General features: G+C 42.0%; 1 protein-coding gene across 1 annotated transcript in view; it reads right to left on the minus strand.

Annotated features, from left to right (window-relative positions):
* HS6ST1 (heparan sulfate 6-O-sulfotransferase 1) overlaps positions 1-26058 on the minus strand; it is a 243266-nt gene extending 217208 nt beyond the window's left edge. The window contains exon 1 of the mRNA XM_020787427.3: positions 25407-26058. Within this exon, the coding sequence (XP_020643086.1) occupies positions 25407-25924 (518 nt within the window). The 5' untranslated portion in view covers positions 25925-26058. The remainder of the gene's footprint in view (positions 1-25406) is intronic.
* Between the last annotated feature and the right edge of the window lie 1571 nt (positions 26059-27629).

Genomic DNA, 27629 nt, shown 5'->3' on the forward strand with positions numbered 1-27629 from the left:
CTAGTCTGATGAGTGCAGGCAATCCAACAAGATAAGCTCAAAGAAGATACTGTTTGCTAGAAGGAAATGAATCTGACTTCAGTCATTCATGTTCCACCCCAAATAAATTGTCCATTAGGCACAAGTTGTCCCTGGAAAAAGCCGCCAAAAGGTTTGCTAGGAGAGCACAGTGCAGATGTTCCTCACTAGGGTAGCACAGCACAGATGTTTCTCAGCATATCACATTCTTTGCACAGATCATCTTTTCTGAACACAGAAAGCAAATATTAACCTTTCAGATTATTAGCCAAGGGTGATTATGGTAATTTTGCTCCAGTGACAAAGAGCAAACAGATTTACCTTTTGAGTAAGATATGCCTGCAGGCTCCAAATGATGCCTGCTTCTCTTACAGCCGAACCATAACCTGTTCATCAATTCTGCCTCCTATTTCAACATGAGCTGAGTTTCTCAAGCTTGTATGAACAGCTTTTTAAACATAGGTTTGAAATGTTACTTTTTAGAACCACAATGCCTAAAAATCCTTCGCCAATGGCCTATTGCTTAGGGAATTCTGTGAGCTGTACAAAAAAAGGAACTTTTAAAGCTTTATTTTAAAATCAATAAAATGAAGAACCAAAGAAATCTTACCAAAAATGAAGCTTTTACTCACAGTGCACCTATTTGTCTTTTTTTTTCCATCCAAGAATAAGAATGTATTTCCTGTGCATTTACAGCATACTTGCATTGACATCTGAGTAGGGTAAAGTACTACTGGATGCAGCTGCCAAACACAATAAAATAATTGGATGACAGCTGTACTGCTCTGTTTGGCACAAGAGAGTCAAGCTCTGTACTGCCTCTTAAAGATAGCAGATAGAAAAGGGTTAATATGAGAGGTTAGGTGCCATGGAATTTGAAGGAGTGCAATGTAAAAAACAAGGGCCTAGCCAGGGCATACTACAGAAAGAATGCCCCAGTTCTCTACTTATCTACATCAGAATGGCTCCAACAGAAGCAGAAAGAAGCAGGGAGGAATTAGAAATCAGAAAAACTAAATATGCTAGAATTAGCCAGTCTGGCAAAATGAAAATCCACCATGATCTTTGTACAGTACAACATTTCAGTCACTACAACTCTATTTCCATATTCAACGTACTGTATTTTGAGATTCTATGGATTTATATTGTGTGTAAAAACAACAGAATATTGTGCTAACTTAAGTGATACAAAATTTATTACAGCACAAGCTTTCATGAACTAAAGTCCACTTCATCAGATGGAGTACTATCCAGAATTCCAGGTACATGCACAGTAAAACAATGATGAGAAAAGCTACTTGTCTCGATTACAAAACTCCCAGTGTACCACAGTCTGTATGGCCATTGTCTCTAAACAGGTAACTTTTCCCATTTCTGGGATGAAGCTGAGATTATAGACAGCGAGGTCAGAGTAAAATGAAATGCAGAAGAGTACTGCCAGTAACAATCCAATTATTAGCATTAGCCATTACCTGGCTGTTGCTGATAACTCAAATACTGTAGCACTAGGTAACCTAATTAACACATGTAGTGTGATAAGAATGTTCCAAATGAATTATAGCTCACTAGTATCTTGCTTTATTTCGAAGAAATAGATACTAATATGAAGCCCACAAAGAATATTTATTTAGGTAGATGTAGCATATGTATGCCCAATATGTTTTTGCAACATATTCCAAAACCTATTACGTATTGTGGCCTCTAGTCCACCTATGGATCCTTTGTTTTCTGCCAGGAAGAAGTAACTTGATGCTTCTGAAAGCCCCCAGGAATGGCACTTCACTTTCTAACTAGGTTAAAAGGGGATCTTTGCATCATTTAACACTAAGAAATGTTTTTTTGTTTTTTAAACCAGAGGCAGATTCCAAGCACTGTGAGTTTGGGCATTTGGGGCAGTTCATGTGGTCAAAACCGGATTCAGTAGCCCAGCAAAGTTGTCCAGCCCTCTTTTACACAGACACATTCTCTGAGCAGGTACCTCAGATCCTTAATTTCCCAGGGTAGATAGTAGCCCAGAAGCTGTGCTTCAGTTTGCCAAAGAATGTGTGGATTTGAAAAGCACTTCCTGGGGAATTCCCCTTGCTCTAACCTCTTTGAACTAAGGCAACATCTTACAAAATACAACATGGCCAGAGTGGTAAGTTTCCAATTAAATAGAAAAATCACATACTGATCAGCTTCTTGCAATACCATCTATTGCACTGCCATACAGAGCCAATAGCAAACCTGATCATCTAACATTGTGAATGCCTAAGAAGAGAAGATCCATGGGTGAAATTACTATGGTTCCTTAAAAATCAAGGACTCCTGTGCTTATGGGATATTTGGCTGAAACCCCTGCCCCCAGAAAGTGGCGTTTTCATTTTTCATATTTTAGAGCAACAGAGACAAGGTGCACACTGAAATTCAGCAAATGATGAATTCACAGCTGCCCAATAGAAATGTGCATAAGGGATTTCTTCCAAACTGTCTTTTGATATTATAACATGGAGGGGAGAGCTCGATGAGTGCTTTCGAATTCCCATTCCCATATTTTTTCCTTCTTGTCTGAAATAAGGTTGTTGCACCACCCGGTCTCCCTGCCCTTCTGTCAGACAGAGGGAAAGTACAGAAACAGAAATCAAAGGCGATTGTCCTTCCTGCTTCCCCGTGACATCCAAAGATAGCTTGAGAAATGCAAACATCAAGTGAGATGAGGAACATATCAGAGAGCAAGTCACATAACCGACAAATCAAAATGAGTCCCTTTGCACTAGATTTTGGCTCACTGAAGATATCATACCAATCTATGATTTGCAGTAAACAGTACTTTAGTTCCAGCACACAGTTATAGCAGCCTAGTGCCTAAACTGTGGCTTGAATGTCTAAACATACATTTGTCATCATCTTGTTTTTGGTCTTATGGCCTGCTGTCAGAATGTTGTGGTTTTATATTGGTTGATATTTTAGCTCTTTAAAATGCCTTAAGTATCTTTTAAAAGAGGGTAGATACAGATTATCAAATAAATACATACACAGTATACATATTAGAAACTGAGTTATATATTAAAGACATACGCATGCAAGCAAGCAAGCATCATGTTAGTTTTTGGAAAAGCGATTTCTTCCATCTGTTTATACATTGTACCAGAGTGATAAATTTAGGTGAACTGGGGAAGGTTATAAACATTTTAAAAGCAAAACCATGACATACTTTTACAAATGCTCCCAGAACAAGGTATGGTCTGAGCTGAAATAACCTAGACAGTTTGTCTTCTGAAACAGAAGGACCAAAGAAAACATATACCATTGCTATGAGCTCTCCATCCACAGCTCAGCTAGAATACAAATTACAGTTCTGCTTTCTTATTATTCGCGAATATGTATTGCAAACTCTCAGCTATGCTTGAATTTCTTTCAAAAGATACTGAAACAAAACCCAGATTTTTGATTTTTTTTAAAAAAAATCTTTTACTGGTGAGTGCTAAGAATCCCACAATAGGGTCACTCAGCTTTTGGCTGGTTGCCAAGCAAACAAATTCCATCCACTCCGCCTGTCAGACTGTATTTATAATACTTGTGTCTATGTCTGCAGTTCTCAATTTGCGAACAACTGGAGGAGGTACACAGGGAAAACCACCAATCCTGCTAAGGGGAGAGGCTGATCAGAAGCATCTTGAACACTTAAATAAAACTGACACCTAGTCTGATTACAAATCCAGTTTTTAACAATGGGAACAAGAAGGAGCTTGTGTTGATCATCCAGCCAGCCTTTCCTCACCACCATTTCCCCCTCAAGAAGCCAACCATGAGATTGGTTTCTAGGGAAATAAAAGTACCCCCAACCAAAATCTCTTCATTAATAGCCTCTTTAGGGGGACATTTTTGCATTTTAAAAGATCAACGAACCTCTGCATAGGGAGCAGCCAATGTCTCTTGCAAAAGAAGAGGGATGTAATTGAAAATAAGCCAAACCAATCCTATACAGTAGATCTATGCACTGGTGGTTTCTCAGGCAATCTGTGCTTTTGCAGGAAATGGCTTGTTTCTGCTTGAGACATGCTAATACTGATCCCATAGGTGCCCTCCCAAATCACAGACCTGGCAAAACCCAGTTGCACATATGCCCCAGGCCAATTAAGAGGCAACTGCTCTCATACGTCGAAAACCTGCCTGGCTTGCTACAATTTTGGAAGATGTGAACAGTATCTTCCCTCCTCACATTCTTCCCCTGTCTAAACCCAAAGGTTAGAACAGCAATGCCAATATTTTTATGGCTGGATCTATACTGAAGTCCCATTTGTTTAGGAAGCACTGCTGTATTTTCCCCCTTTCTTTCTTCCAAATGCATTTATTGCTTGGTGGGCACGTACATATAAGCAGAGCACAGGGCACTATGTTTATAATCCAACAAAGTGCCACACATAGTATTTCAATTGTGGAAAAGGGAGGAGTTTGAAAGGGCTCATGAGTGGAATTATATCCATTTCTAACACAAATTCGTACCAGATTGCACTTAAAGGTTTAAATCTGGGTGAGGACACCCTTTCTACTCCCAGAATCCTAATATTATTTATTTAATATTTTAATGTACACAGATAGATGCACTATTTCATATGTATGCAAAATACACTGTACATAGTACTATACAACTCCTCCCCCCTCCTCATAATAATTCTGTCAGACACTCTTCATGCCACTTCATAGTGTCTGAACCGCACTGGAAGTTTTAAGAGTCCAGCTGCCTCAGGGTGTTGCAATTACGTTCTTTCATACCAGCACAAAGGGTTGGTATGGCATGTCTTATTCCAATCAGAGTACAAGGGAGGGGGTTCCAACTCCACTTGGTGCTTTCTTTCCTTCCCTGAGTAAAAAAAAAAGGCATATTCCAACCACCTCTACAAAACAACACAAAAGCTACTGAAAGGCAGACACTAGGTACGGAAATTTGCATCACATTTACATGGAAGAAAAAACACAGAAGAGGTTTTTGGTTTTGTATTTTTCTGTTAATTCCCAAAAGACAATCTCTAAAACAGGAATGATTCATATTAACAAAAGAACGATCCACAAAAGTTTCACATTCCTTTTTATGTTCTCTCTTTCATATTAACCTTTCTTTCACCCTTTGTATGTCAAAATGACTGATAACTCTTTCATCCAATGCCATCACAAGGGCTACTGCAAAGCAGGACATTGAGGGGAGAATGGGAATTTTGAATCTGTAGAAGGACAAGGAACCTAGTCTGTTCCTTGAATGGGCGGAATTACTGTGTGTTGAACTCCTGTGCCCTTCATCTTAAATTGCTCTTGCTGACCACCTGCCGGTACCTCCAGGTCCTTGACTCTTTTGCCTTTTTTTCTTGATTTTTTTTTGGGGGGGGGATTCCTCCTCTCATTTCTTTGGATTATTTTTGGCAGGCAGCTTGCCTACACCAATGTGTCTCCTTGGGATGAGTCTTTGGATTCTCACCAAATCTCTTTGAGGATTTCCCCATTTTTGCTTATTTCCGTCCTTGGATTATTTTTGCTACCTGCCTGGTCTGCCTGTTGGATTCAAAGAAGAGAAGACGAGGCATCATGTGGAAGGGGGAGAAATAAACCTCCCCATATTCTAGTAGGTTTTGGTTGGGTGTCAGTTTATCAAATTTTTAAGTATGATTTCTCTGTTTAACTGATGTTTAAAATTGTAATTTGGTTAATTTACTGCATATTTATTCAAGTTAAAGTGTATATTTTCATGGGTTTGAGGTACAGTATTGTTTTGTTTGGGTGTTGATTGTATCATTGCTACCTTTTGGAGTAGACTAATTCTCTGTTGCCTTCTCTGCTTTTTTTTTTTTTGAGTAGTTTTTATGGGTTCTTTCTGGCTTCTTTAGAGTAGTGCCAGAAAACATGAATAGGGAAATACAAAATGAAATCATTGCAAAGAGGTTTTCCCTTTTCTGTAAAATAAAAGGGGCAGTACATGGAAAACACAAAAAGAGGCAACCCTGAAAGGACCCGAAACAAAACAAAAACAAAAATTTTCAATGTGCACATCCTTAGTAGCCACATTAGTCTGCTTCAGCAGCAGAGACAACAACAACAAAAGATATTGTGCTCTGTGCATTTGAAGAAGTGGGTTGCAATCTAAGGAACTTCACATTGAACTAAATTTGTCAGTCTCAAAAGCACCACAGTACTTTTGTTTCAGTTCTTATTTTGTATTTTTCTTGTATGTTATCCCTAATACAGTATTGCCTTTTAAAAAAGATGTATGTTTCTCTTCCTGCCACCAATGCTGCAGACAGAACAGCTGAGGAAAATGGGTATATTTAGCTTGGAAAAAGAAAAGATGGAGAAGTAGTAATAACCACTGTTAAGACATCTGAAGAACTATCGTACAGAAGATAGAACAGGCTTATTTTCTGGTACTCGAGAGTGTAGAATCTAAACCAAATTACAGGAAAGGAGATTATGACTGAAAAGAAGTCTCTGACAATAACTGTTGTTCAATAATTGAACAGATTACCTAGGACAGTAATGGACTTTCCTTTCTTGGTAGCTTTTAAACAGAGGTTGTGCAGACAAGATGTCAGCAATGCTTTTGTGGGTTTCGTGCACTGGCAGGTGGTTGAACTAGATGATCGCGGGTGCGGGTGGTCACTTCCAACTTTACAATTCTGTGATTCACAGCTGAAATCCAATAGTAAGTCATAACTAGAGTAGGCCTATTGAATCAATGGAACATATGCAGGTGTTAACTCACCAAATATGTACTGATTCAATGGGCCTACTCCAGCTGCAACTTATTACTGGCTTCCAGCCTGCAAAAAAGGCAGAAGAAGACTGGCCAGATATGCTATTGCTGAACCTGACGTTGGCATACGGGACAGAAAAAACAGCTTTACTTTTCTGGTCTTTAAATAAGAGAACCACAGTCTTTAGCTTCCTTAACATGCTGTTTAGAAAGAGACAAAGGGTTAGTATGGCATGGATGCTTCCTTCAGAGCCGTCTGTACAGATTGACAGTAGACGGCCTTGTGCGGCATCCATGCTCTTTCTTTAGTAGGTGAGGCAAGTGAGCAAAGAGCTCCTTTACACTAGTTACTGCTTATACAGTTTATGCATGTTCAAAGCTGACCAGCATTTGATTCTTGAAAGTTCTTTTGAAAATGAGGCAAAACATCCTTAGTCATAGATTCAAGCAAACCAGTGCCATATCTGTTTAGTGCAGTAAACTCCACCTATTATTAGCCTTCTCTTTTCCTCTTTCCATTTATAATCCATTTAAATGTGACTAATGGCCAATACCAAAACTACAGAGCCAGGAAGTACAGTATTTCACACTACAGTTCGCAATGCAAATTGAAACAAAGGACTGGTTGTTAAGATTGCCTTTGAAGTTGATAAATGTTCATTCTCTCCAATGCAGTACTTTAAAATTGTACCTCCAAGCTGCTGTGGGAAAGAACTGGCCACGTTCATTCCTAATTTTACTTATCATGTGGCTGGTGAGACAAAAGCAGAAGGGGAAAAATCTAAACAACTGCGTTGAGTTTCAAGGCCAACCACAGAGTTGCCTTGAAATGGAAATAACTTGGTAGATCTGAGCAGCATCTGGGTGATGAAGGACTAGCAACAGAATATTCGTGGTGACTTAGGGGATTCGGGGAGTTTTCATCCAAAAAAGTAACTTTTCCTAGGTCTGGGGACCTTTCATCATGAGTACAAAGGATTAATGTAGACCACATAAAAAGCTTCTACTTGGTACTAAGTTGTTTTCTGGGCAGCTTCCAATTGGGACTACAGATGGCTCTGGGTATGGCTATTATCCTCCAGTTGTCTCATACATGGAACTTACAAGAGATCCAGACAAATTCCTGCTCCAGCCCTCCTATATCTTGCTACTGCATGTTCTTTACCATGCAAGATCCATAAAGACAGCAAAGATGAAGTGGCTGAAAAATGTTTTAAAGCAATAAGACTAGGAACAAACCATTTACTGGGTGGGCAACTTGTGGCTCTTCAGATATTGTTTGACTACAATTTTCATCATCTTTTATCAATGGTAGGAGGTGATCTAACTTGCAGTCCAATGACAGCTGCAGCGTTCCTGCTACAGAATTCATACCGGCTACAGATATTTGTGTTTGGCGATAAGCGAGCCCATGGAAGGAGTGAATCCAAAACTAGGTTACTCCCAACATGGTGGTATTTCTCAAACTAGAGATTTTTACTCATCATTTTCAAACTAAATTTTTTAAGCCACTTCAGTCAGACACACTTCCAGAGCAAGGGTGGCCATGTTCCTTCTCCCTTCTCCAACCAAAACTGTGATAAGTTAGGAATAAGTGAACTTTCAGCATCAACAGCACAAATGATTTCATGTAGTCTGAGGATGGCACTGTATAATTTGACCGAAGAACAGCTGGACAAAGATCTTTTGCAAGATTCTGGCAGTTCTCTACCCCAGCAGAGAAGGAGGTTCCAGGACAATCCAGAGTTCAGTCAAAGGTTAAATTTACTGCTGGAAATGCTAATGAATTAGGGGTTGCAAATTAATTATTAGCAAATTATTTCCAAGCTGGGGCTTTAGCTTACATCTGCCTTGATTTGTACAATATGCTGCTTTTGTCTAATTTCAGATACAGAGGCACAAGGTTGTAGGCCTAGCAAACGTTACTCACCAACTATAGTATCATGACAGAAAAAAGCAAAGCCAGCCTAGTAAAATCTGTTTGTATGGAAGAATTTTCTGTACTTCCTTATTGCAGTCATTTGTGTGTATAATTAGGAAGCCTAAGATAGCCAGCAACAAAGATCAACATTCAAGCTAGAGATACATCAAAAGTTTATTTTGCTTAAAAAAAAAAATTCCTAAGAATTTGAAATTTCTTCATAAATTCAGTGGAAGGAATTTAACATTGAAATGTGTGAGAAAATAAAACTAAGCTGTTCATCTCGGCCTAGTGTTTTGAGTGCTTAATTCACTTTGACTCTTAAGTACCTTCAACCATACCTGTGGTACTGAATTAGGTTTAACAGCCCTTTTCTCTCTCTCCAGATAAGCTCATCATCTTTAACTGCTGTGTGGTAGGCAAAAACATGATTCACTATACAGTATGTTAGGAATAGTTGTATCTATTGAATTTGGCCAGTGCAGACTGCTCAGGATTTCCTAGGGTTCATTTTCGATAAGGGCTTATCAATACTTACACATTTCTTCACAAACTCCACAAAATGTACTTACAAATTTAAAAAAAATGAACAATGGAGGAGACAAAACTCACATTCTCAACACAAACTGCAGTCAGTGTCAGTCTGAGGCTCTGTGACTAGCAGGCAAACAGACACTGAACAGTCTGTTTCCCCAGTAGACAGAGATTACACAGGCTAGCCCCAAATGCCAGTGGTTTCTAGAAATGGATACACAACTGCTTTTGACAAGAGGGACCCAACACACTTTCTTTGAAACAATTGTTTATTCCAGTGTATGGCTCCAGCATTAGACATGACAAAGCTATTCATCCTTGTTTCTTCATAGCAAGTTAACCTGTGTCTCCCACTTTGCTTGGCAGAAACCTATTTAAGAGAAGCATAAAAAGGCAGAATCATGAAGAAGGGTAGTAGAAGCAGAAGATTACTCCTGCCTTTTCTGGTTTAAAGTAGGCTAACACAAGGAATTGTTGAACAGTTATGATGACTGCACCTTAATGCTTCTGCTTCTAATCCATTCAATGTCTCCGGCTAGGAAAATCAAAAGTGGTCAAAAAGTGATGATTCAGCAATCTCATACAATTTGTCTCAGCAATGCAACATTGATCTCCCTCCCCCAGCCAATGCTTACAATGCCATCACTGATACAGAAATCATTACTGAAAGGGAAGAAGAACCACACTTCTATTTGTCATGTGCGGGTGCACACACACACACACACAGGCACACACACATACACACACACACACACACACACACACACAGAGAGAGAGAGAGAGAGAGAGAGAGAGAGAGTCTATAGTTGCAAGATTCATTTGATGCAGGTGAAAAAAAGTTGTTTGTATGGTGGTGAGCCAATGCTGCTGAAAGGGCAGACAAGTACATACCTTGAGATACAGGCTAATGTCATTAGGAGCCTGTGTGTATAAGTGCATGCTCATTATACTGCTATTTCAGTAAGTATCTCAATGAGTACATTTCACACAGATAATCAAAGATAAGTTATGATAATGTGCCCTATGTAATATCTTCAGACAAATGGTTGAGGAATTAAAATGAAGTTAACTTGACTCCCAGTTTTCGGGATGTTGCTTGAGATGCCATCATGATGGTTAATACTTAACATGAGGACAAATGTGTGCGCGTGTGTTTGTGTTTATGTCTTACTTGGAGGGAAATATGTCCACTATTGTATACTAAAGAAAGCACCACAGTTTACTTGGCTCTTATGAATTACCTGTATCTCTTGTCAAACAAGACAAAGCAAACCGAACCCCTCATAGACAAGCTTCAGAAATCCAGAGCAGTTTTTAAAATGAGTATCATTACTTCCAAGTTTGCACCATTTAAAAAGAATCCTAGGAGGGGAAACCCCTTTTTGAAAATATCAAAATGCATTGAAGTAAATGCCAGTGCTGTGATCTGTGGCAAAACATAATCAAAGAATCCCTAGCTCATAAACTGGAGTTATACAACAAGATGTTGTGTTAGCACAAAAATCACTAATTGCAAATCACCATTTTCTTCTTAAAGATGACAGCAATTGCTAAGAATTGCTTCTCTAGAAGGGGCTCTCAGCTGTTAAAGATAAGCTTAGCATTAACATAAGGTAAAACAGCAAAGTAAATTTAGACATATTTCAAATGCCACCTGCATAAAGCTAGCAACAATTCAAGCAGAAATTAAGTGCTCTGATTGAATGGAATGTATGAGTCAGAGGCTGATTACACGGGCTGTGTAGCCTGCTGTTTGGAGCACTGCAGGTATGGACTGGTGTGCTTTTGAAGACCGCGATCAGTTGACATCTTTGTCAGAGTGCACCAGCCTGCCCCCAGAGTGTTCCTACCCATACCTTTCTGGCTGTGCCAAGGGGCTTCTGCTTTTCTGGTGCGGGTAAGATCACTCCAGTTTCAAATTGTTTCAGTGCATGTGATTGGTGGAACTATTCCAAAGCAAGGGATTTCCTATTCCAATGAGATAATTTTAATCAATCCAAAGTGGCCCACGCTACCTCACACCCTGCTACTATTGTGGCCATACTCTAAGTAAAATTGAGAGCAATGCAGTTAAAGACAAGTTTCTCATCTATTTGGTTCACCTCCCACTTTGTTGCTGTTATGTGTCATCCTGTCACTTCAAACTTAAGTTGACCCTACAAATTAATGACTTCCAAAATGTTCTGTCATTCACATCCTGGCTCATCTCTTGCAAACTCAAGCCTCTTGTCTCCTTTATAGAGTTAATCCACCTCATATTTGGGTTTCCACTTTAATTTAATTTAATTTATTTATTTATTTATTAAATTTATACCTCAGCCATTTAGACCACATCTACTGTGGGCGGTTTTCTTGTCACCTTCAACTCTTTCTGGTATTATTGGGTTTTTTCCCAGTGAGTCTTATCTTCTTGCGATATGTGCAAAGCACAACACCATCAGTTTTATCATTTTTTGCTTCAAGAGTGACTTCTTAATTTGATCTAAGACCCACATGTTTGTCTTTCTGGCAATCCAGGGTATCCTCAAAGCTCTCTTCCAGAAACATATTTCAAATTCATTATTCTCCATCAGCTGTCTTCACTGTTCAGCTTTGACATCCATACACAGTAACTGGAAATACAATTGGCATTGGTCTCCACTGACACATCCATACATTTGACAATTTTCTCTAATTCCTTCATAGCTAGCTGCTCTCACAAGTCTCAGTTTTCTTCTGACTTCTTGGCTGCAGTGTGCATTTGGTTTGATGAATGAACCAAGGCACACAAAATCCTTAATAATTTCCATTTCTTGGGACTTCTATGGAGACTGCAACGTGTCAAGAATGCAGCATCCAGACTTCTAAGTGAAATTAGAAAATACCAACATATCTTCCCCACCCTGACTGCCTTACCCATTCCCCACCCTGACTGCTACCTGTTCACTTCTGTACCAGTTTCAAGGTGATAGTACTAACATATAAGGCCTTAAACGGTTTGGGACTTCGATATCTGGCCGAGTGCCTCCTTACAGTTAGGTCTGCCCGTCCTATAAGATCATTGCAGGCAGGGTGGCTGAGAGTTCTGACCCCGAGGGAGGCCTGGAAAACAACCACTAAAAATCGGGCCTTCTCGGCGGTAGCGCCACAATTATGGAACTCTCTTCCATTGAAAGTCTGCCTGGCCCCTTCACTGGGAACATTCAAAAAGCTACTAAAAACCTGGCTATATAAACAGACCTTCCCTGTACAAACTACACTCTGATACAATAGGTAAAGGTTCCCCTTGAGAATTTGTGGGTGGGTGGGTGGATGGATGGATGGATGGAATTCACTGTGATATTAAAGCTATATGCTTCTCCCTATATGCTTTCCCCACCACCTCAAGCATTTTTGAGAATTTGCTGCCCTTAATAAGGGACTTATTAAGAGTTGCTTGTCTGTTCTGTCCACAGTATGAGGCCCTTCTCAATACTGCTCTGATCAAAGTTTCCTTAAGGTTGGTAGTTAACACTTGGCTGTGCCTAATGATGCCAAAGGTAATACCTAAACAGCAGTAGCCTTACACAATGCTTTGAGAAGTGAGGTTGAAAAGCAAATCACCTTTCAATTAACATCAAGACAAAAGCCCACAAGCCTCATCTGGGGAAAGGAAACATCTCACATAGTTAGACCAAAGGAGAAGGAAGACTCATTTCAGCATTTTTTTTTTTACATTATGGTGTAAGAAAGCAGATTTTTTTTTCAAAAGAGCAAAAAAAAGGGGGCACAACTTTAAAATAGGCATCAATAGGCATGATGCTAATTATGTCAACTATATTTATTCATTGAAGGGCTATTGAGAAAGATAATACTTAACATTTAAATTATTCTTTCCGCAATGCAGGAAGCTTTACATGCATTATTTAGCTGTAATATTTAACAACAATCTTGTAAATTCAGCCAAAATTATAAGCTTCATCCACATAATATTATCTGCCTCAGATGAAGGAAGTGAAGCTGGGTTGAAGGCTTGCTTAAAGTCACCTAATTACAGTGGGGTCTTGACTTGAGAACTTAATCCGTATTGGAAGGCGGTTCTCAAGTCAAAAAGTCTGTAAGTCAAGTCTCCATTGACCTACAGTGCATTGAAAACCCATTAATCCCGTAACAGGCCGTTTTTGTTCCATTTTGGTTTTTTTCTGGTCTGTAAGTCAAATCTCAGTCTGCAAGTCAAACCTAAATTTTGCGGCCAGAGAAGTCTGTAACTCAAAAAGTCTGTAAGTCAAGCCGTCTGTAAGTCAAGGATCCACTGTAATTCAAACCAGGGTCTTCATGATTCATACTTTGATCTTAAATAGTGAAGAATATTTGGTCCTCCTGATGTTTTGGACTACAATTTCCACACCTTCTTGTCTTGGTTGTGCTGGCTGGAGTTCCTCATAGCTGAAGTCCAAAACAACTGGGAGGCCAAATATTTGACAATACCTTCATAGGACAATAAAATATTACCACAAATAGAAACTTTCAGTTCTTTCAGAACTGTTCATTGTGTTGGTTATAAAAAAGCATGGGATGGACAGGGGAAAAATCATCAGGCCAAACATTATAATGATATAGTATTTATATATCTGCCTCTCGCTATGCTATACCAATTAAGTTGTTGCCTTTTCTTTCAAAGTGCTGTTTACTTTTAGCAGAGGGTGACATTTACAAATTATTGTAAGTAGTTTTATGTTTAATTGGCACTTTCTTAGCAATTTTACACAAGACCTACTAATAATGTCTATTATGCCCACAAGCATGAATACTCGTCATGCCGACAGAACAAGACCAGTTTCTCAAGACTTGCTTAAATCAACAAATCTACTTTTCAAAAGCTGCACTGACTTAAACATAATGAAATTGAAAATCTAATCTCCTCTGTTTGGTTCAGCACTTCCTATGTAGCATGGATGGGGAACCTTTTTCCTCTGAAAGACTACTGCCTCTTCAAAAAAGTCAATTGGGGCACATCAGCTCATGGTGGATGGAGGCAGAACTAGAAGTGGACAGACAACTCATTCCCTTTCTGTGTTACCCAGAGATGAGAAATGCTATGTTTTGGGATTGCAACTCCCAGAATAACCCATCGATCCCCCACCAAGCTGGTGCACTGACACTGCAAGACCAAGCTATTCCAAAGCTATAACTTGGAGAACCAGAATGGGCACATCTGGAAAACTGGATGGCATTGAGGAAATCAGAGCTGACTGCCACTCTCAACTTATTCCAGACTTAAAGATATATTAGTACGACTGATAAAAATATCTGGGACCAGCAATTTCTGAACAGCAATTCTCCAGAAAATGATTTATCTGGAAAAGATTCTTTTCTTTACTACATGTTCTAATTTCTTCACTGAAAAGAAAAAAAAAGGATAGCCATTACAAAGAAGGCGTCGCTGTCAAGCTAAATAACCAAACATTGCATGAACAAGTCCATGATTCCAATTCTCACAAAACAACAGAAAACAAAGGGAGCAGTATCAAGTCAGAGTGTAATAGTTTAAACAGTACTCTGACTTCAATGGGAAAATTAAGCATAAAATGATTTCTACTGAAAATAACTTGAACAGGAAAAGTTTGGCTAAATTGTATCCAGTTCATTGATAAAGAAGCAGGCCCATTTTCAGAACAGAAAGAGCTTGCATTAATAAGTCATGTACGTTCTCTTCAATCTGACATGCTATTGTTTCTCTCTTCATTTAAGAGAGGATTCCGGATGCCCAATTGAAAAGTCATCTCCATTCCCAGTGAGAATATCACCATAAGCAGTTCATTGTTGTTTAGTCGTTAAGTCATGTCCGACTCTTCGTGACCCCATGGACCAAAGCACGCCAGGCCCTCCTGTCTTCCACTGCCTCCCAGAGTTGGGTCACATTCACGTTAGTAGCAATTCATACCATAGTTTAAAAAACATTGTAATGAGAGAAAACCAAGACAACTGGGTTGCTGTATAAAAACATTACTCCCATCCTAAATTGCTTCTGGAAGATAGTCCCTTCAGAAGCAACATGACTGAAAATAACAGCATCTACTAAGAAAGGTTTCAATCAAAATTTTTATCTAGTACAATTTTTTCAACTCTACTAGCTTCAGATTTGCAAGCCTAGGGAAACAGAGGCACCCAGCTGCTCAACAATGACTAGAATGGCATAAATCAAGCAAACTATCAGGGTTAATGTTTGTTGTATGTATTGTAAACCAAATGCTTACACCATATATCTTGCTTGATGTGCAACAACAAAATCTATCATAAACATATATACATTGTAGCTTCAAAAGACTACGCCTGCCCATCACTATCTGTAAAAGATTATGAGCAAGGTATCTTAGGAGCACAAAAATCCACCTAGTAAGTGCAACACAGATAAGGCTGCAAGACAAACTGAAAGAAGACAGAAGGATGAGAACCTTGGCTACTAAGTGGGTAAAACGTTTAATAAACAAATATTTGCAGTATAGTAGCCTCAGAATAAAAGCAAATAAATGTTGACACTAAAGCACTGTTGTGCTATAACAACCATCATCTATGGCCATTGGTGATAACGGCTGGGGATGACAGAAGAGTTGAGGTCCAGCAACTTTTGGTGGACTATAGAGCTCCCATCTTTAGCCTTGCATTCCACATAAGACAGGTCTAAATTAGCTGCACTGTACTTGCCATTGATTATATTCAGATTGATTATATTCTCCGTTTCCAAGCCATAGAGCCAGCATTTGTCCGAAGACAATCTTCAGTGGTCACATGGTCAGTGCGACTTGGACACAGAACACTGTTACCTTCCCACCGAGATGGTCCCTATTTATCTACTCGCATTTGCATGCTTTCGAACTGCTAGGTTGGCGGGAGCTGGGAGAAGCAACGGGCGCTCACTCTATCACATGGATTTGATCTTACAACTGCTGGTCTTCTGACCTTGCGGCACAGAGGCTTCTGCGGTTTAATCCGCAGCGCGACCACGTCCCCGAACTGCCACCATGTTTAGATTATTCAGGTATAATTTAACCAAATCCCTTATGAACACACAGTGGAAGTGAAGAACAGATTTAAGAAACTAGATTTGGTGGACAGAGTGCCTGAAGAACTATGGATGGAGGCTTGTAACATTATACAGGAGGCATCAACAAAAACCATCCCAAAGAAAAGGAAATGCAAGAAAGCAAAGTGGCTGTCCAACGAGGCCTTACAAATAGCAGAGAAGAGAAGGAAAACAAAATGCAAGGGAGTTAGGGTAAGTTACAGAAAATTGAATGCTGACTTCCAAAGAATAGCAAAGAGAGACAAGAAGGCCTTTTTAAACAGTGCAAAGATACAGAGGAAAATAATAGAAAGGAAAAAACCAGAGATCTGTTCAAGAAAATTGGAGATATTAAAGGAATCTTTTGTGCAAAGATGGACATGATAAAGGACAAAAATGGTAGGGACCTCACAGAAGGAGAAGACATCAAGAAGAGGTGGCAAGAATATGCAGAGGAATTATACCAGAAAGATCTGGATGTCCCAGACAACCCAGATAGTGTGATTGCTGACCTTGAGTCAGACATCATGGAGAGTGGACCTTAGAAATCATGGCTAACAACAAGGCCGGTGGAGGTGATGACATTCCACTTGAACCATTTAAAATCTTAAAAGAAGATGCTGTTAAAGTGCTATATTCAATATGCCAGCAAGTTTGGAAAACTCATCAGTGGCCAGAGGATTGGAAAAGATCAGTCTACAACCCAATCCCAAAGAAGGGCAGTGCCAAAGAATGCTCCAAGTACCATACAACTGCACTCATTTCACATACTACCAAGCTTATGCTCATAATCTTCCAAGGTAGGCTTCAGGAGTATGTGGACCGAGAACTCCCAAAAGTACAAGCTGGATTTCAAAGGGGTGGAGGAACTAGACCAAATTGTTAACATGCACTGGATTATGGAGAAAGCCAGAGAGTTCCAGAAAAACATCTACTTCTGCTTCATTGTCTATGGACCACAACAAACTATGGCAAGTTCTTAAAGAAATGGGAGTGCCTGACCACCTTATCTATCTCTTGAGAAATCTATATGTGGGACAGGAAGCAACAGTTAGAACTGGATATGGAACAACTGATTGGTTCAAAATTGGGAAAGGAGTATGAACAGGCTGTATATTGTCCCCCTGCTTATTTATATGCAGAATACACCATGCAAAAGGCTGGACTGGAGGAATCCCAAACCGGAATTAATATTGTCAGAAGAAATATCAACAACCTCAGATATGCAGATGATACCACTCTGGTGGCAGAAAGTGAGGACGAATTAAAGAACCTCTGAATGAGGGTAAAAGAGGAGAGTGCAAAACATGGTTTGAAAGTCAACATAAAAAAAAAACTAAGATCATGGCCACCAGTCCAATCACCTTCTAGCAAATAGAAGGGGAAGATGTGGGGGCAGTGACAGATTTTACTTTCTTGGGCTCCATGATGACTGCAGATGGTGACAGCAGCCATGAAATTAAAATACGCCTGCTTCTTGAGAGGAAAGCGATGACAAGCCTAGACAGCACCTTAAAAAGCAGAGACATCACCTTGCCGACGAAAGTCCAAATAGTCAAAGCTATGGTTTTTCCAGTAGCGATGTATGGAAGTGAGAGCTGGACCATAAAGAAAGCTGACCGCCGAAGAATTGATGCTTTTGAATTGTGGTGCTGGTGGAGACTCTTTAGAGTCCCCTGGTCTGCAAGGAGAACAAACCTATCCATTCTTAAAGAAATCAACCCTGAGTGCTCACTGGAAGGACAGATCCTGAAGCTGAGGCTCCAATACTTTGGCCATCTCATGAGAAGAGAAGACTCCCTGGAAAATACCCTGATGTTGGAAAAGTGTCAAGGCAAGAGGAGAAGGGGACGACAGAGGATGAGATGGTTGGACAGTGTCATCGAAGCTACCAACATGAAACATGAATTTGACCCAACTCCGGCAGGCGGTGGAAGACAGGAGGGCCTGGCATGCTTTGGTCCATGGGGTTCACAAAGAGTCGGACATGACTTAACAACTAAACAACAACAACAAAGTGCCAATAGCAAACCTCTTTAGCGCATCACTCACTTTGAGCTGGTTGCATTAAAAATTCCATAGGCTTCAGAGAATTTCTGTGCCTTGAGAACTTCCACAGAATCATTCCTATGTTCATACGCCAGGATGTATGTCCCATAACAGAACAGTGACTACATCCATTTTTAGTGAGGAATTTCCTGATCAGAACTTCTTCTTCAAACACACAAGCTCTGGCAATGTCTCTATGGTAAATGTTGGTTCCAAAAGAAATGGATCTCTATACAGTATTTGCATTGACAAAACTGAATGGTTAGATAGGAAATATGGTTTTTGACCATGTCAAAAAAGGAATGCATGTTATGGGACCAATGGACTGCTCTGGATCAAAGAATGATAACAAAAGTCAGAATCACAAACTGGAAACAGTGTTCATAAACTTCTTTTCTCTTTTTCTTTAACAAGCAACTATTTCTTCTGCGTCTAGCTTTAGTCCTCTATAACCTTTGTGGTATTGACCTAGTATTTATTTTCTAATTTTGACTTCTTTACAAGTCCAGATGGACTAAAGAGAACTCTGCTCAAAGGGAGCCAAATTCAAGTCCACACTGATTCAAGTTGAGTGAGTGATTCTGGACATGCCCCTCTCATCTTAAACTATGTCATAGGATTAAAAAATAATAAATCTATGGGAAGACAATGTCTCCTGACCTGATCTGGGACAAGTATGGATGTAAAAACAAACAAACAAACAAAAACCCACAGGCACATTGAATCTCAAATCAGGCAAGTAAACACATCACAGACTCAAAGAGAGTCAATCACTACACTCAGTTGTCATCCATAGCAGCAAAAACCCTGCATGTCTTCTCTCTCCCATAAGTGGAAAAGCAGAATTCATACAGTACTAGAGCAGCTTAGGAATTATTTACTTATTTCCTACACTCTTATCCCACCCTTCTTCGCAGCTGTTAAGAGGAAGAGCCAAGGCCCATTTTAACCCTCTGAGGTTAGTCAAGCTAAGAGACAGCAACTGGTCTTTGTTCAATATTCACAGGGGAATGAAGACTCAAATGCAGGTCTCCCTGGTTTAACCCTCCACATTCAAATAAGCCAACATTTAATTAAAGCTCTGATGAGAAGGAAGCATTACACATATGCCTATATATATTCCCCTCAGTGTGCGAGATTATCAATTGTTTCTTAGATTATTCCATTCCTGCATAACACTAGATTACCTTTCCTCTACAAGAAGGATCAATTTTTATGAGACATAAAAAGGCAACAGGAAACAGGGAAATCCTATGCATGTTTACTCAGAAATAAGTTTGGTGGAATTAACTTAAAGGCTGATTTGCACAGATGGTAGCTAAAGAGAACACATTTATTCGAGTTTACATTCTGTGCTATCCCAAAAGCTTTTATCAGGTAAAAAGGTAAAGGTTCCCCTTGACAATTTGTCCAGTTGTGTCCGACTCTAGGCAGCGGTGCTCATCTCCGTTTCCAACCCACAGAACTAGCCTTTTGTCAGCAGACAATCCTCCGTGGTCACGTGGCCAGCGTGACTAGACACGGAACACCGTTTACCTTCCCACCGAGGTGGTACCTATTTATCTACTCGCATTTTTGCATTTTGCATGTTTTCAGACAGCTAGGTTGGCGGGAGCTTGGACAAGCGATGGGGGCTCACTCCGCTGCGTGGATTCGCTCTTACGACTGCAGATCTTCTGACCTTGCAGCACAGAGGCTTCAGTGGTTTAACCCGCAGCACCACCACGTCCCTATCAGGTACCTACCCCAAAGTTTCATTTAATGGGGTGGTTTTGTGCCGCTAAATAGACTGGAGCTGAGAATCTGAATCCCAGGACAGGTGTAAAGAAAGACCACCTGAAGTCTGTGTGGCTGATGGGAGGAGTTAAGTGGCCTGCCATCTGTGTGGCCTTAGGCAAGCTGCACTGTCCCAGAGTGCCACCCAAAGTAGGGACTTGTAAACCGGTTATGAGTACTTGATACTTATGAGCCTTCTTGAATGCTTAACATTTACCACACCTACCCATCTATTACCTAACATGGGACTGGGCATGTCTTGTCCTCCTTTCTGTATCATTAAATGGATAACTCTGTCCTGTAGTGGGAAACAGAGCACTTTCTCACTATAGGGCAGATTTATCCATTTAAGAGTTATTTCTGCTGTGCTCTTCCTAAACCATAAAAGAAAAAGGGACCTGGTAAGGACCAGATGATTTTTATTATGCCCTGATAAGTAAAACCATGTACTTTCCCTCAAGAAAGAGGGTGTACATTCTTTTTCACAAGACTGACTGTCCAAGGAATAGATTAAGTGTCCCATGTGAAAAAGGCCTTTATAGTATCAGACCCAGCCTGAGAATAAAACAACAATAGCTATTCTATCATGAATGTGTGTAGCTTGCACAAGCTACAGAAGGGAGTGCAAGGATGCACTTAGCTATGTTAGAATGACACTGCTTACAAGGTTAACAGTCTTTTAGCTCATGATTTGTGTTTATTTATGACCACTCCTGAACGACCTTCAAGAATACCTGTAAGACTCTGACAGTGTACATTAGAAAAATCTGAGCACTTTTTTCTCTCCATACAGTAATCGTACCGCTTACCTCCAGCATCAATGCAATAGACTGAAATAGACACATTAATGAGTAATGCAGTACAGAATGGAAGAGTCTGCTACTTCATTTCAGAGCACTAAAGCTAGCAGCTGCACTTGAAAAAAGGGTAATCAGGCAGCGATCTTTATATACATCTCTCTCTCTCTCTCTCTCTCTCTCTCTCTCTCTCTCTGTGTGTGTGTGTGTGTGTGTGTGTGTATGTGTGTGTGTTCTCCCACTGAACTACACAGTGTTGTTGTCAACATCTTAGAACTTTAGAGCTGGAAGGGACCCTGCGGATCATCAGGTCCAGTCCTTATCAAAGAGGCATGGTGGGGAATCAAGCTCCTAACTTGGATAGATATGTACAGGTTATTGCCTAAAAGGTTAATACTTTGCATTACTGAATAGAAGTTACTTTCTAATATGTCTGTTTATGTGTGAAGGTGAAACACATCTGGAGTAACATTCCTATTGGCTATTTTCAAATAAAAAATGTCAGCACCAAACACAATTTCAACAGGGTAAGAGCTCTGCGAATCTCAATATCTCAGACATACTTTGAACAGCTGATCTAAGAAAAAGGTATCATCCAATGAATTTTCCTCCTCTCAGCAGGCTCTGTAATGTGTGGCAGACATGAAAAGCACAGGCCGTTCCATTACCCCAGATACATTATTCAGAGGGGGGAAATGAAGTGATACAGTCACCACTGTAGTGGAAATAATGCAAGAACGAATCCCTTTTCTATCCCAACAAAGGAAATTCGCTCCACCAGTGGTTTTACATAAACAGCCTTTGTTTATGAAGCCAGATTTCATTACAAGCAAGAGAAATGTTATCTTTCTGTGGACATGCTGAAATAGACTGCAGTACAATAGGCCTATGTGACAAGAGGACAGTATTACGAAGTCAGACAGCGGTCCTTGCTTATTATTGTCAAAATTATTCCCCAATACAGAGTAAATGAGTGGCCAGAACATTGCATATTAATAGAAGCCAGTTATGAGCAGCAGATTTACTAAACCTCCACATTACCAAAGGTTCTTCACGAGTGAATATCTAGACCTTCTGAGGATCATCTGAGAGAGAGAGAAGGCAAACAAAAAAAGACCACCTGATCACCAGAACGTGTGTACTGGGACAACATTCTCTATTTGCCATTGCACGATATATCATCTCACAGCTGCTCTCTCATATACATGTACCATTGAATTCAATGGGATCAAGCTGTATGAAAGGGTGATTGCTAAGTTGTATCAGATGCCAAAGAAAGGTAAGTCTCTGAGCAAGAATCCTTGCAAAGCCAAGATAATGAATCTTTTAGATTCTCAAAGGCACCATACCCACAGCCTTTAAAAGCATGCCTGAATTTTCTTGGATTATTTCACCAAAGCAAATTATTTAGTGGTCACTGCTTCTCCTGCGAAGAAGTAGTAAAGCTCTTTCTCTGTGTTCATGCTATGCCATTCTTATAACAAAAGAAAATCATTTCAAAATCAACATATCCATTTTAATTTAAGAGAGGAAGAGAGGCAACTAAAACCTACTCATAAAACTATGTATGTACTGGTCTTTATGCACAGTTAATGATTTACTATCTCTAAGTCAAAGTTCAGTTTTTCCCCCTTTGGCTCAAGAACACAAACCCTTGGATGATTTTAACTTTGCAAGGTATTTTGCTACATTACCATGCTTCACCAAATGTCAATACAGTAAACATGGGCAGCATTGTTTGCAAGTATTTGCACATATCTGTCTCGTAGAAAGGAAACCTGAACAGACTTGCCTGTTTAGGGTAAGTTTCTTCTTTTGATATGTATGAATCAGCTTGCATTAGAGTAAACCATAAAGCAGCTTCACAGTGACTAATGCTGAGATTCACCAAGATGCATTTTTAAGAAACAGCAACAGCAGAATCAATAAATATAATTAACAACTCCATGCAGCACCACACGCTGAACAAGGGGCAAAAGGAGAAGAAGGAATTGGCATAGCAGCAGTGATTGGGGGGGAGGGAAGGAAATCCCCTTTTCTGCTACTCAAGGCTGCCTACTCACTGGAAGGATTATAAAGGATATTAACAATATACTTGAACAGCACATGGCATTAACAAATGTGAACATAAAATCCTGTGGCGTTCTGAGAGCTAAACTTTGGAACAAAGGCTCTAAAGGGTAGTAATGATCGGTGATTTACATCTAGTAGGTAAGATGCTGACAAAACAATAGCTCTTTGAATAGGACTCCGAGATATTAAAATGAGGAAGAAAGGAATTACAAGCATGATTCTAAGAAATAAAAACAGTTCTCAAGATAAAGACTGACTTAAACTTCCTGTAGATACTACAAGAAAGACAGAAAGGAGATGTCACAACAGTAGCTGGAAAGGGGGAGAGTTTTATTTTAACTAACGATGTACATGGAAGCACATTGGTGGGCAGGGTGGTGGGGTGATGATAAAATGGGGAAAATGCCGGGTGATAACAGCATGGTCTTAAATGTTGAGGTTTAGTGAGCTTTTTGGAACCACACCAATCCAGGTAAAAAGAACAGAAATCACAAGGAAAGATAGGAGGAGGAAAGGATAGGTGTTTCAGTGGTTGCAGTCTGCAGATATCTGATAAGAAATGTATGTGCAGCCAGGTCAGGAATAAAAGAGTCTTTGCAACCCGGTAGCTTTGAGCCATCTAAAAGGAAGGCATGGGGGGGGGGGGGCTTGGGGCAGGACAACAAGGCATGATAGCAATGCAGATGTATAGCCAACAAGATTATCTAGGAGTAAACCTGCTAGGTTTAAAAACATTCATACAGAAGAAGACAAAAGTGCAAAAGCAAGAACACAGAACACTCAATAAATGATATAAACTGAACATTATTTGAGTGAGAGAACAATCAGCAGAAGTGAAAACTGCTACTAGTATAGCACAATACATACAGCCAGGAGTCTACAAAGACAATGTTTAGCAAAAGGGAAAAGCAACACAAGAGATGTCAAATCTGGAAATATTAGTGGCACAGAAAGTCAAAGAACTAGGAATACAATGGAACTGAGCAATACGCAGTATAATATGGCTTGACTACGTGGCCTGTTAATAGGAAGAACAGCCCTGAGAATTAGAAGAGCCGGGACTGTGAGGCATAGGCTACAGAATAAGAGAAAAGTCTGTGGTAGACAAGATTCATGGTCCAGCATGCATGGCCTTTATGCAGTATGCAGGTGATGTGGGAATCCCAGAATTAGACCTGGTGGGATGGAGCTGCAAGTGCATCAGAACTGTGATGGAAGAGAAGAACTACTTCATCGGTAAAGCAGAAACTCATGGATACAGAGCTGTCATCAAATCAGACAATTTAAGCCAAAGCTTCTGCCACCTGTTCCCCCCATATGAAGGGCCTCCCTGTGATCAGCACTCTGCACATAGTCAAGAGCCTCCCTTCTCTAAAGTTAGTCTGTAAATGTGGGATCCATGCAGGCATGTTTAAAGTGGAGTTAAAGGCTAAGCTCATACTAAGAAGGCAAGCGCTGGACAACAAGGACCAGTGAAGGGTTGCAATTGTATAAAGTTTTACTTGACAAAGAGATAAATAGACATTGCCAGGTACGCTTCCACCTGGGGCACAGGAAAGGTTCAGTGGGCACAGCATGAAAATGTACAGGCGATATGAGTGCCACCATTCAGAACTCCTATCATGTACAGTACTTATCAGTTGATGTGACAGGCGGAAGTTACACAGGTGCAATGGTTTCCTTCTTTTTCCCTCCCAAGCACCGGCAGCATGAAATGATGAATGACTGACTCACTCAGTTATTAAACACTGTGCATGAAAAGAGCTCCGAGGACAAATTCACAGGACTGAACTGGCATGTCGAGAGCCCGGGCCAAGTGAACACAGGCAACAGAATCCCGCAACCCGCAAAGCCGTGCAATCATGTGCCTAACTTGCCACTACCTTTCCAGCCTGATCCCAAAAGCTGCCCACAGGGGGTTAAGCAGCAGCAGCGGTGCAGTAAATATCGACGGAGGAGCCAGGCCAACTCTTTGCTGGAGGCATGAATGAGAGGACGGCCAAGCCAGGTGTGAACTCCCATCTCAACCTGCCCTCACACAGTCTGCCGAGCAACAGCGCAGAGCATCAGCAGGCAGTGGGAAAGGCCAGGGGCTCCGGACCTGAGGCAATGAGTAGCCAAGGCGACTGGAGCAGGGGGTCCAAGCAGCAGGTGACCCCGTCAGTGGTTCGGAACAGGACGTGTAAACAGGCGGGTGCAGCGCTTCACAGCACGTGAGACGCCGACCTGGGGAGAGCCAGGATCAGACGCAGACACTCTCCGGGCAACAGAGTTCACTGGGTGACCTTGGGCAAGCCCCTGTGCCTCAGCCCCTAAACTACCTCAACAGGGTTGCTGTGGGGAGACTACGGGCGGGTGGAGGGGTACCCTAGGGGCGAAAAACATTATCCGTGCGCTTGCTGGAAGATGATGGTGGGGAGGGAGGGAGGGGGCAGGAGAGAAAGCGAGAGCCCTGGGCGCCCGGGTGTGCCTCCCCCTCCGCCTCCGCCGCCTCACCTGGGAGGTTTGGCCGCGGCGCTCTCCCGCTTGTCCAGGACGCCCGGCACGCAGTTGGTGAGCTCGGTCCAGTCGGCGTGGAGCCCGCAACTCCAGCCGGTGGAGAAGCGCGAGAAGAGCCAGGTCTCCCTCCGGTTGGGCCGGTAGCAGGTGCACTTCTTCTGGCCGGGCCGGCAGTCGCAGGGCACCTCGAGGCGCACGTTCTGCACCAGGTGCCGCCCGAAGGTGGTGCCGCCCGTCTTCTGGATGTGGAGGAAGACGATCACGTCGTCGCCCTTCATGTCAAAGGCCAGCTGGCGCTCCAGCTCCCGCACGGGGAAGTAGTACTTCTTCACGTAGTGCGGGTCCGGCGTGGGGAAAAGGTCCAGCTCGTCCTGGTACGAGCGGCCGCTCGGCGACCCCAGGCTCAAGCCCGGCCCCACATACTGGTAGAGGATGAGCATGAAGCACACCGAGCCCGCCACGATCAGCAGGAACTTGCTGTTCCTTTCAACCATGGTCCTGCCAGCGCGCTTCATATGTCACCATCTCCCAGCAATGGGGAGGCGGCGGCGGCGGCGACGGCGGGTGCTGAGGGCGCCCAGCTCCGCTCCGCTCTTTCCCTTTCCCTTTCCCTTCTTCGCCGCCTCCGACCCAGGCAGCCAACAACAAAAAGCACCGAGGCGCCCCTGTGCAAAAGGAGGGGAAATTCCCTCCTGCCTCGGCCCCCCCTCCCTCCTCCTCTCTCCTTTCAGTCAGATCCGCAAAAGGGGGAGGCGGAATCAGAGAATCAGCCACTGGGAAGGGGGGGCGGCGGCAGAGAGCGGATCCCAAATCTCCCCCTCCCCCCCTCCTCGCCGCCGCCGCCGCCGCCGCCGGTTCCGCCTCCCCTTCAGCCCCGTCCCGCCTCTGCCTGCGGGACTTTGTCTCTCCTCCTCCGGCCTCCTCCGCTCCAGTCAAGTCCCTCCAGGCAGCCGGGCGCGCACAGGCAACGCGCAGAGCCCCTCGGGCTTGTGAGGGGCTCGCCGCCGCCGCAGCTACTGCACGCTAGTTCAAGTCCTTCCTGCTTGGCTTCCTATAGCCAAGCCCCACCATGATCTGAGCCCAGCATGCACAGCGCCGCCTGCTCTCGCTTCTGCCCGCAGCTCCAGGCGCGCACGGGGGAAGAAGGGAGAGCGGTAGCCGCCGCCGCCGCCGCCGCCGCAACACACATACATACACACGGAGGCGGCACGCCGCAAAGTCAGCACTTCCAGAGACTCCGAAGTTGCGAGCGCCCGCCCGCACAATTTTTGGGGCCTTCCTGCTACTGCGTTGGAGCTTGCCGGACATTCCCCACTTCCTTTTTTCGCCGAGCCGAAGCTTGCCTCTCAGAAAGTGTAGCCTCTGCTCAGGTTAAGGGGCTGCCACCTTCGTTGGCCTCAGCGCTCGCTTTTCGCGCCCCACGCAAAAGAATGGGAGCACAAGGAATCCTGTCTCCAGTCCGAGGCTACACGTCCCGCGCTCGCAGTCTTCTTGGCTTTTCCTGCCGCCGCCAAGGATTTCTTGGACAATGGCGTGACAAGCAGAAATTCAACAGGTGCTGCTTTTTTCCTCTGGCACAAAGATACAAGCATGGGTAAAAACTGCCCTGTTGATTTCTGGCTGCTGTGGAGTTGTTAATGACAGGGAGCTCAGGCCGGATAGGCCGGAAAGAATGGCAGCCTTAACCAATTTGGGAAGATAAATGTTTAAGAGCCATTGATGGTCCAATATTCTCCTTAGGAAGTGCCTTCTCTACTTTTTAAGTTTTTTTTTTTAAAAATCGAGGTTTAAAAAAAGGAGATGGCTTTTTTTTGTTTTTACATTTTCTTTGTATCCCTTACAACCACAAGTAGCCATGAAAATGGAAATTCTCCTTGATGGGTTTGTTTCATGATTCAGTTGAAGACCTAATCAGTTATGAGAAATGCAATCATTTATTCACTGATGACCCTACAATTAATGCCTTAGGGTCACTTCAGTATAGTCAGAAAAGCCACACGAAGCATGGTGGTGAGAAACCAGAGTTGAAATCCTGTACCCACTTGGCTAGCAATGCTGTCATTGTCATTAAGCTCAGTAGGCTTCCTTCTGAGTTAGGCCGGTAGGACGTTGCATCGCACTGGCAGATCCATGAAGTGATTGACACTTCCTCAGTGAGATTTGAAATGTCTGCTGACTCACTCTCAATCTGCAATTAGCTGTCAAAAAGGAAAAATGTGG

This window comes from Pogona vitticeps, chromosome 3, assembly GCF_051106095.1.
Source record: "Pogona vitticeps strain Pit_001003342236 chromosome 3, PviZW2.1, whole genome shotgun sequence".
NCBI classification, from domain to species: Eukaryota; Metazoa; Chordata; class Lepidosauria; order Squamata; family Agamidae; genus Pogona; species Pogona vitticeps.